Raw genomic sequence first — 11,744 nt, forward strand, 5'->3', positions numbered from 1 at the left:
GAAGCAGAGCAATGCACCCTGTGGTGCTTAGAGTCAAGTGTTCTAGTGGAGAAATCTAGCAGTGTGTCAGATAGGTTCCCTTAGACCACTGCCTTGTTAATTTCCATAAATTTGCCAAGAACAATTAGTACATAGAAACCAAGAGTGTATGTGTTGAGGCGGATTACAAGGAGGAGTGTATCATCATTGCTGCAGTCATTAAAGCCTTCCACCAAAATATTCTACTTCTGTCCAATACAATATTTTCTCAGACCAGCTCATTCCTTCCTGTGCAACAGGGTGCTCTCAGATAGAAACCAATAGAGCAAAACCTTGGTCCAACTTACAATTGTCGAAGGAGGTGAATTGCAGTGAATTGCAGTGCAATATTTCATTTTGCTAGAAAAGAGTCAGGTTGAGGAACTTGGTGGAGGGTTTCTTGAAATTTGGGTGGGGTAATTTGCCTAGTGCGACAGTTTCTGGGGAATTCGTTAGTACATGGCTCATTGTGGTCATCAGCACCTGATGAACTCTTGGCCAGTATTAAAGGAGTGTAGGACCAGACCAAAGCGTGCAAAGCAAATTTACATCTAATTGTATAAGGCAAGGACAAATGTCAAATGAAGCTGTGGCTCCATGGCGTAGTTTGGTAAGTCAGGCAGTTCAGAATATTACATTGAATATACTTCAAACAGAAGCCACAGGATACTTTATGGGGATAGTCCATTATTGTAACCTATTCTGCATTGTGCAGAGATTTGGCCAGGTCAGTCTCCCAGTTAGAATGGAGAGAAGACTCGGAGTGGTCTCCATTTTGCATGAATGCTCTGTTCACCCAACATATCAGTTTGCCACCTAACGTTACCTGAGATCACCTCATCCTAATTTGGAATAGAGTGTCTGGCACACCTAGTATGGGGTTGGTGCTAGGCGGCAGACATGAAATAAGGAATTTAATGATTGCTTAAGGTGTTCATAAGTAAGGGATTGACAGGTGAAGATTGTAGCCTGCCGTAAGGGTTTGGAAATTTAATAGCTTGCCATCAACAAATAAATCCTACAGTTTCCAGAGGCCTGTAGCATGCCACTGATGGAATTTCCCTGAGCAGACCTTTCTTGTGTGAGTGGGGAGGCCTGGGTTCTAGTAAGGTAAGAGAAAGATATGTGGAATAACTTTTGGTTGGGTAGAATGGTCAGTAGTAAACAATAAGTAGTACAGGAAGCCCTCCTCAAAGTCTTTGCTGGTAGACCCTGTACCAAGTAGGGGGTGGCCAAACAACCAGTGAGCAACACATTGGAGCTGTGCAGCGACATAATAACATTCAAAGTCTGGAAGGGCTATTGCACCAGCAGTCACATTTAGCTTTAGAATGAAAAGAGCATCTTGCCCAGCCAGGCCCCCAAATCAGATGTGGCATGTGTCTGAAGAAAGAAAGAAGGATGAGTAAGTGACGGTTTTATAAAATGATATGATAACTGAGGTAGCATCACCATCTTCACTAGTTCTGGGTGGCCCATTACTGAAAGCAGAAGAGAAGGCCAAAAGCATACCAGGGTTGGAAGGACATGGATCTTGTCTGATTTTAGGAATTGTTCTACCTTGCTCTTCTTTGCTTATTTATTTAGTTCTTAGCAACAGCCCTTCAAATCAGTTAGTGTGCATCTCCCATCTTATCTTGAAATCATCACCCTCTTTAATTGGTAGATTGGGCTTCAAGTTCTTGGATAAATATAGAGTCTGGACTCACAGTCTAGTGCTATGAGACTGTAGACAAGTTTTTTTTTAAACATGTTTATTTATTGGTATTTCGGTTGGTACAGCATCTTAGTCACAGAATCATCTTTACTGTTAAAGTTTCATAGGTCACATGTTCATAACAAGCATTACTTAACCAACATACACTGTTGTCCTTCGGCATGTACCCCACACTGATTATTAACCCTCGTCTTACTCTGTGTATAGAAAAAACAAGCATAGTGTGAGTTATCAACGGTTCTCCGGTTCGTGCAGTGTGTTCAGAAGGCCGAGTGGCTTCACACCACCAGCACCGACTCTAAGCTCGTGCCTTCATTGGGGGGTCCCAGGCGTCCGGCACAGTTGCAAGCTTAGCTTCCCTGATCAGGCAGTCCATTTGCAGGTTGGTGCAGGGTGGCCTCAAGTATTTCCCACGTTCCTACCACTTCTGCCCATAAGGGGCTACCAGTCTGTTTCTCATATCTCTTATCTCTTCCCTCTGGAGGGCCCACTCCTCCTCCCTAACTCAGCGTGTAACATCTGCCATCCAAGTACTCAGTCTGGATCCTGTGCTAGACTTCCAGGTCATTGTCACCCTCCTACATGCCAGTCCAAGCGCCAGGTCAATAAGTCTGTTCCCCACATTTTTTTGAAGAGGCATGTCAAAGATTCCCAGTAAGCAGACAGCAGGGCCATAATCCATCTGCCTGTCTAGTGTGCTACTGAGGTGATCAATCACCTCTCTCCAGAAGCGCTGCAGTTCTGGGCATCCCCAAGTAATAAGGCAAAAGTCAGCACCGTCCAGCCGACACCGGGGACATGCCCCTGATGACGTGCCGTATATCTGGTTGATTCTATGCAGGGTAAGGTATGTCCTATGGATGTAATTATACTGTATATACTTCAAGCGGGGATTGCAAGAGATTTTGTAGGGGTAAGCCAAGGTCTGAGTCCACTCAGCGTTCATCATCTGTCTCCCTAGGTCTGTGTCCCACCTACCCCTCAGTCCTCCCAAAGAGCAGACCACCATCCAGTTCAGGGCTCTGTAGAACCATGTTACCAGGTGGGATCTGCCTCCCAATGTCATCATAGATTGTAAGATCGCGGTTACTGCAGGTTCCTCACTTCCCTCCCCCCATATGTCTCTCAGGGCTCGTATGATAGACTCATAGTTTAGGAATTGACTGTCAGACAGGCCCGTCTGATCTGTCAGGTCACCAAAGAGGATCAGCATCCCCTCCTGGAACAGATCCACCACCAATACTATCCCGGCCTCCGTCCAGTGTTGTAGCTGTCGAGCAGTAAAAGAAGTGCAAGGGTAACCATGTGGGAGGCCTACCAGTAGGAGGGCAGGGGCATATGCGCTTGTTATGCGTGTTCGTTCAAGGGCTCTGCGCCAGGCCACCAGAGCCACAACCACCAATAGGTTCAACGCTGGGGGGCCGTCTCCCCTGTAGAAGGTCAGCCAGTATAACTGCCTCTTGAATATGGGCTTCATCTAAGTAGACAATAGATGAGTCCAGTCCGTGGAGCCATCTCACCAGCCACTGTAACTAGGCCATCATGTGATACAGTCCAAAATCAGGCACTCGAAGTCCCCCCCCTTTCAGTGGCAGGCGGAGTGTCACCAGTGGCACTCCCTGGCACCCCGTGCCATATTAGCTCATTCAGGGTGCAAAACCAGGCTGCTGGGATGAGCAATAGCAAGTTGGTGTAGTAGTAAAGAAGTCTGGGGAGCATCACCATTTTGGACAGGGCATTCCAAGGCATAATGGGGAGTTTTAACGATCACCAAAAGGCTACCGCCTTCTCCAGAGCCCTGTATGCTCCTCCCAAGTTGTCCTCATGCAGGGCTTTCAGATCATGATAGATCTGATTACCCAGGCATTTAAAAGTATTGGGAGCCCATTGGACAATCTCGGGGCAGGAGAGCGGACATGGCACCCCCACCACTATCGGAAAGATACATGTCTTGCACTGGTTAAGGCGCAGGCCCGAGAGGTGGCCAAAATCCACCAACATCTGCAGCACCCTTGGAAGTGCTGTGTTCCTGTCGCGTAAATAAATGAGGAGGTCATCCACATAGAGTGAGCTGATGTGTGGTGTTTCTCGTTTAATCACTCCCCATTCTCTGGCCTTTGCTCAGAAACTTGCCTCTAGGGGCTCAATCGCAAGGGCAAATAAAAGGGGCAAGAGGGGGTAGGAGACTACAGACAAGTTGTGAATTCACCATACCCTTACTTTGCGTTTGAGACTGTCCCCCACACAAACTGTTCGGCCTCATTTAATTTATTTAGGTTTAAAGTCCACTGCGGGTTGGGGTGAGGCAGATGTTTTTGTTCAACTTCTTTAAACTAGCAGAAGGTCACTTACCTTAATATTTCCCAGTCTATATGTCACAGATTTAAAATGTTTATTAAAATGTTGCTGTTGCTTTCTCTTAAAGAAAAAGTGGGTACATTTGGATATGGCAGAAGCCCTTGACACAGTGCTCAAAGGCATTCATTTACTATAGGAAATGGATATAATGTGCCACTTGACTGTAGCATGCCTAGAGGCAATAACATTAAGACCATAGTGAATGAATAGTGCTATGTAGAAAATAGCACATAAATACACTGATAAAGTGGTGGGATGTGGCCTCTCCCTGGATGTGTCGGTGCAATAGGCCTTTTGTCCTGAATTTTGACCCTTTGTCCTGAATTTTTTCCAGGCCTATCCAGAATTTGCCTCCAAACCAGGTGGTCACCCCACCTTCAACCCATGCTGAAATAAAGGAGCGCACTGGCCATGTTCTCCCTACTTGGGCTTAGTATAAGTCAGCCTTAAACATTAAATTAGTCTGCCCATGATAATCTAATTTTGCTGGTTTCTGGTAATTCAAGGGACAGTTCTGAGAGCCATGCTTGTTATGTCATGTTACAAAGTATTTATTAAGCTCACAAACACGAAAAACAGTTCATGATGCTCAGGCAGAAGAGGCAGAAGACTCAGAGCTTATCTGTAAGCCTGTCTAAAGAGCCATGTTTTTAGTGAGGTCCGAAAGCTTGTATAGGAAGTTGTGGCTCTTATATGTGGGGGAACTGAATTCCATATGTTTGGGCCAGTCACAGCAAATCCTGAACCACCCAGCCTCTTTTTGTTATGCTTAGGGAAATCTAAGAAATTATGATGAGCTGACAAGGTGACATTTGGGGGTATAAGTCTGGTTCCAGAGGTCACAAAGGTAGGAATTTTGCTGTGATGGGACTTGCAAATGAACAACCAGTTTTGAACAAGGTCCTCTTGGTGATGGCATCCAGTGTTGTTTTGCCATCAGAGGTTTAGTGTAACAGTATCTAGGCTGGTGTCAAGCCAGCCTGGCAGCCTGGTTCTGGAACCTCTGACTCAGTCCCTTCGGAACTCCCAGATGCAGTGAGTTTGCATAGTCGATCCAGGACATGACCAAGGCGATTATAATCTGAATGATGGCCTTGAGAGTAAAATATTTCTAGGTGTTTTAAATTTTCTGGAAATGGAAAACAAGATGAGTTTACGAGTTTACTGTGGCTATCTGAAGTTTCATAGCTAGATCTTCAACTATGATAATCCCCAGGCTCTTGACTGCTTTTTTGGGGGGAGAAAAGGGCACCCATCTCCACTGGCCAAATGGAAAGGATCCAGCTATGCGGTTTGTTTCTGGTCGTCACAATTTTAGTCTTATCCAAATTCAACTTTAACTGATGACAATTCATCCAGTCACAAATGTATAACATGGTACTTTGAAAGAATGCTGTAGATTATGTTCTGAGTGGAGGGCGCTAGCTTTGATGGTTTTATTGGTGGAACCTGAAGTGCATGCCTGACAGTACACCCCAACAGTAGACCCCTTCTAAGGTCACACAGGATTTTGAATTTAGTTGATTTGCTTTGACAGAATGAGCAAATTAACCATGAGATGCATGAAGATAGCCTCTCAAGTTCCACCTTCAGGTTCGTAGCCCTTCCAATCCATGAGCTAATTCAGCTTACCTCTTACTCCTTATGAAGCCAATACAGAGCTACCCTCAAATTCTGGGTATCTGTCCAGTAAACTGGGCTGTGGGTGTGTTGGGATCTCTGCTCCATTGACAACTGGTTTTATCAAAGACATTTGGAATACTGGGGGAATAAGTAAAGTCAAGGGCAGATCTACCTTAACTGCTACTTCTTCCACTTTGTGAATTATTTTAAATGGACCAATGCTTTTTGGCTGAAATTTGTTTGGGCATTTTAAGCACAAGTGTTCAATTGATAATCATACTAGTTGACCAGGTTGTAAATTGGTACTTGGCCGACAGTGTTTCTTTTGCATTTTCTTTGTATGTTTATTTTGCTACAACTATTGACCCTATCCCAATGATTTCTGTCAAAAAGAAGGAGAGCTGTCACCAACACATTGCACATTTAACTATACAATCAACTTGATCCCTATAGAAAAAATATCTCAGGTTGTATGTGTGTCCTTAGTCTAAGAGAGTAAAGGGATTTAAATACATATATACAAGATACTTTACTGAAGGGTTTGATACGACATCCCACGTCACCAGCTAAGGCTACTAAGTTGTTTGTGCTAAAACAACCCAGAAAATTAAACAAGTGTATCAAAGGTGCTGTGAGCTCACCATAATGGCCATTAAGAATCAATATCCTCTTTTTCTTGTTTCACTCCTTCTGGAGTACCTATGTCCCTCCAAATCTATTCTGTAAACATGATGATGAGTGGAGGCCTCTTGGTCAAGTAGGGCCTAAAAGCTCAGTAGGTTGTTAAAGTGATACATTTTTGGCCACCAATGAGTGGACCCAAGTTTGACTGCCATAGAAGACAGATTTCAGTAAAACGAGGAGAAGAATATGTCAAAGAACAGATATGATTGATCAGTCAAAACTGTCACAGAGGGCTATTAAAGACGCAATGGCAGAAGGATGCTTCGAGCAAAGCTCAAAGTGGCTCAGATGTGAGCACACCGTCAGACTTTCTGCAATGCACTGAGGGGCTCCAACTCAAGAGCCAGGCACAGGTAATCTGTTTTCCCCTCTGAGAAATTGGGAAAAAACAGCATGGAGGCCTTATGTTTTGTTATGATGTTTACTTTTTAAGTTCTAAGCTATATGGCAATATGTACACTAGAACTGGTTTCATGGTGGTAGATGGAAGAAGGAGCCACACACATTCCTGGGATGTGCTAATGGAACATGGGAGAGAAAGGTAAAAAATCAAGTTTTCAGATTCTTTTGGAAGGTAGTGGATCCATGCAGCTCCAGCTCCAACGCCTAGATATCCTCCCATAGACATTGTGCACTATACAAATATTCATAAAATAACCTAACCTAACAGGGTCTTAATTGGATTTGCAAAGATTTCTAAAGAGAGAGGTGAGTGTTATGAAATGTCTTCCACCAAAAATATGGCCTATATTTAAGAAAAAGTGGTGCAACAGCTTTGAAGAGCAACTTTTTTATGCAGCCCCCATACCGGCACCTAATGACACCATGGCTGCACCGTATTTATCAAATGGCACATCATGGCGGTAGCTAGTTCAATAACGTTTTGGCGCTTTGCTACATGAGCGGCAACATTCTTTACGCCAGTGTACCAAAGTGCAAGGAGGCCGATAGGTTTCAATGAGTTTGTCATTTTAATGCCTGCTCTGAGCAGGTGTTATCAATGATGCCAAAAATGGTGCAGTGAAATCTTATACATTTCAATGCTGCAGTTTTGTGGGCCTCCTAGCACTGGAACGCCCCCCTTGCATACATTATGCCTGGTGCAGGCATAATGTGGGGCAGGGGTTTACAAAGGGGCGTTATGCATGCAGGGTACCACTTTGTAAATATGGCGTGGGGAAAAAGTCATTTTACTGACACCTTAGCGTCAAAAGAATTACACTATGGCAGCGCTAAGGTGGCGCTAGGGGCTCTTAAATATACCCCTATGTTTTTTTAAGCTTGCCACTTTCAAGAGCAGATGGCCAAAGGAGACTAGTGTTCTCTAGGGGATGTAGCCTTGCAAATGTTTGCTATTAAGGAGGGTAGCATTATATTCAACACCTTGAAGTATCTTCTATCCTGAATAGGAAGTCAATTAAGTTAGTGAAGAAGGGATTTGGCAAGGTTTAATTTGGATAAACCAGCCACCAATTTAACAGCAATATTTTTAATTGCTTTTTGGGTTGTCAGCAATTATTCAGATATCCCTAAAATGTCAAATGTCCATTACTATAATTGAGATAAAAGGCAAAGATGATAGAGACAGCAAGGTCTTTACACTTTTCAACAAGGTACGCCATGACTGTGCAACTGATGAAGAAAGAATCAGGAGAGACAATGACCGAGATCTCAAAAGTTGAGTCCACACATTATTGAATGTGAAGCAGAAGTTCCTTATTACCTTCTCTGGACTGGAACAAGTTCCCATGCCATGGGCAAAGTAGGAAGCCAGAGAAAGATTAGAATCCTCCTACCTCCACTACAAGGACATCTGTCTTGTCAGAAATATGTTTGAGCCACAAGCTGCACATCCACTTCCAGATATTTGTCATAGGTAGTTAGAAAGCTAACAGCAAACCACCTCTTCTTCAAATTCGTTTCCAGGTGTAATCATCCTACATGAAGAAGGGGATGCTGTGTGAGTGAATACATTTGACTAAATGCTCCTTGTTAAAAAAAAAACAGTCAGTAAATATTCACAAAGATGTAAGGAAGCATAGATAAACATTGACTCTGTTCTTCCAAGATGGACACGTCACATATGAACTATACCATCAAAAACTTCTTAAAGACTGAGAAGAGAATCTTGTGGTCATATCTAAGTAATCAGGCTAATGGGCAGTGCTCCTAATAACTAGGAGCCACAAAATGGATTTTCGCCATACTTTGGCAGGGGAGAAAGCCAACTTGAATGTCTCTGGTGATGTCCTTGCCTTCCAAGAAGAAGTATAGTTGACTCACCATGTGACTCTCTAGCAGTGTGACAGCAGTGTGAATGATGGAGATTGGTTCATAGTTTGAATGAATGGCAAGTTTTGTTTAATAATACATACCACAAAGGCTTATTTCTGAAGGTTAAGGAGTTACTGACCATCTTACCAAAAGGTCAAAATATTCTAAAGCTCACTTGTTAAGAAACTAACAAATAGGTGTTGTGAGTTGAGGCAGACCACAACTTAACTATAGCACCAGGAGAGAGATCGATGATTGAAAGGGGAGTAGATGTTTTATATGGCTGAAATGTATCCTATACTGTATGTGAACGTTGTCAACTTAGTCTGTTAAGAATTACAGAATCGAGTTGCCTAGACCCTGATAGCTACTGAATACTGGGCTGCTAGAGAGGGTCAATCAAATCTTCAGTAGTTTTAAAAATGATTGTTTGGAATTGTTAGCCCAGGCAGTCCTAGGAGAGACACTTTATTCCAGGCTTTGGAGGCAGCACTATAACTTAATCTTCACCACCATTCGTTTGTCTGAAATGATAGGTGTAAGAAATAGGATTATAGTGTAAGTCGGAGGACTACCCACCCCAAGGAATAATTACAACCCTGGTCAGGGTGATCCTTCAAAGTCTCTAAATTCACTCAACCCCCTCGTAGCTATGGCATGGAGCAGACAGGCTTAATTTAGGGCAATGTGTAAAGTATTTATGTAACACCAAAACAGTAATAAAGTAACATTTTCAATCCTAAACCAAATTAGAAAAAACAGAGTAAAATGTAATAAGCAGAATGGGACCAACAAGGCAAAAATCCAAGGGGGGAAATCATAGATATAACTTTTTAAAGTTTTAAGTAGGAATAGCCCAAGAAACACAAAGTGCCAATGATAGTCAATGGACATGGTAGACTAAGACTTAGTTGTAATTTAACTCTGACTCTGATGGAGAGTGGGTTGGCTACACCAACCAAGTTAATCCTAGTCAAAGATTTTACTTTCACATTTAGGGCCTGATTTAGATTTTGGTAGATGGGTTACTCCGTCACAACGGTAACAGATATTGTGTCCGTGGAAATATAAATCCCATCGGAAACAATGATTTTATATTTCAGCAGACAGGATATCCATCACCATTGTGATGGAGTAACCCATCTGCCAAATTCTAAGAAAGGCCCTAAATCCTTTAAGTCATAATCCACCACAGGAGTACACTTCTAACACAGTCAGGACCTCAAGAGAGGGACTCAGTGACTCACAAGGTGTCAGACAGAGGCCATCAGCAGGATAGAGGCCAACAGTGGGGCCCAGTTGAGCTTGGTTGCCTCTAGTCAGTGGTGCCATTGAACAAAAGGCTTCTTGTAGCTTTTTGCTTTCCTGTAGCTTGAATAGGAGGTCCTCCTTACGACCCTTGAAGTCCACTTCTTTGACCTCTGTACAAGAGAGAGAAGGCCCAGTCCTTCAGGACTCCTCTCAGGTCACAGAAAAGAGATCTAGTCCTCTTCTGTTCTTCCTCAGGTCCAAGTGGATTCTGATGTAGGTGCCTGGAGAAGGCATATTTATGCCTGGCCTAAGATAATGGGCAACTCCTTGGCACACTCCTACCATTGAGGCAAGGGTTACTGGGGCCAACCCTACCAACTTTGGCCATTTTCAAGATGGCAAAAGACTCCAGCCACTCTAAATCTGGGCTCTGAGGGCTGTGTGTAAGTGTGTGTGTGTGTGTGTGGTGTGTGTGTTTGTGTGGTGTGTGTGTGTGTGTGTGTTTGTGGACTGTACTATTATTATTCCAAGTGTTGTTGTACATCTAACAACCAAAATATGCTTTGAAGCACCCAGCGCATCCTTAATAAATCTAGAGACAGATATCTGGCAGTGCTTCAGCAACCAGGCAGTGGATACACAACAATGGTTTTTGCCTGTTTTCTTCCTCAAGGAACCATGCCAAAAAACAAAGACCCCTGGCCTTTTTCACTCTTCTAAAGAAAGTGAACCTGTTTCTACTAGAAAGTGGCTTCAAACCTGCTGTTGAAGCCTTTGCATCAGAGGTGAGGTACATGGATCATAATGTAGTAATAGTGCACTTGTGCTTGCATAACCCAGCCACCTCTCCTGTCACTTGTTGACTATGGAGGATGCATATGACAGTGCTTCTCTCCATTTTGGCTAGGCATGTGCTATACAAATACCAGAAACATACATACATTTTCCAGCAAGTAGAACCTTTTTAATTCAGGAATGTTCCAACATGATTGACATCAGAGAGAATGAAGAGAGTACCTACTTGTGGAATCCTCTGAAGACCCAATAGTCTTCCCATAGCGATGGACACAAAGGATTTGTCATCCCCGACTATAGCTGCTACTGGCTGTTGGAATTGACATCGGAAATTTGGAATGGCCTTCTCCTCTGAGGTGAGAAGCTGAACTGTGCTTTCTAGAGCCTTTACCACTGTGTTGCATGAATCATAGATAACAAATCCCAGTTTGACATTGGGAAGAAGTGTTGCATTCTGGTTTATCTCCTCAATTGTAAAGATCATACCCAGTGCGATGCGATAAAACAGGTCATAAAACCTGGAAACAGAGACCGCAGAAATATTAGCTTGTGTATCGGCGTGAAATAAAATAGTGTACTGATTCTTTGCATTACTGCAACATTAAATTCTTCCTTGACATTATGATGTTATCTAGAGATTCTCAGATGGCCTAAAGCTATGAGATCTTTATTTTCGCTTTTGGAATGCATTATTCAGTGTGTTTATCTTGGGGTACAAATCCTAAAATAAAGAGGTGCTTATTTGCTTACTTTCCATCCCAAAAACTTGAGGTCCATTCTTTGGTTAGGCACTTGACAGAAATTCTCATGCTTCTGGAAATCTAACATTTTAAAAATGTATGATCTGCAAAAATAACTATGTTCTCTAGCATTTGCACCCATAAAGTGCTAGCAGCCTTCTCCCCAATCACAACCTGATTCCTTTAATCTGGTGTCATTTGGATAGGGCACACAATTCTCTTATATGTCAAGCAACGTGCTGCTTTGGATGTACAGGTTGCAATAAAAATGTTCTCTTTAATGT

At 43.0% G+C, this 11,744-nt stretch overlaps 1 protein-coding gene across 1 annotated transcript in view; it reads right to left on the minus strand.

Moving 5' to 3' along the window:
• The window catches only part of LOC138247039 (extracellular calcium-sensing receptor-like), a 246,037-nt gene extending 234,833 nt beyond the window's left edge, over positions 1 to 11,204 (minus strand). The window contains exon 1 of the mRNA XM_069201789.1: positions 10,947 to 11,204. Within this exon, the coding sequence (XP_069057890.1) occupies positions 10,947 to 11,204 (258 nt within the window). The remainder of the gene's footprint in view (positions 1 to 10,946) is intronic.
• Positions 11,205 to 11,744: the final 540 nt, after the last annotated feature.

This window comes from Pleurodeles waltl, chromosome 7 (genome assembly GCF_031143425.1).
Source record: "Pleurodeles waltl isolate 20211129_DDA chromosome 7, aPleWal1.hap1.20221129, whole genome shotgun sequence".
NCBI lineage: Eukaryota > Metazoa > Chordata > Amphibia > Caudata > Salamandridae > Pleurodeles > Pleurodeles waltl.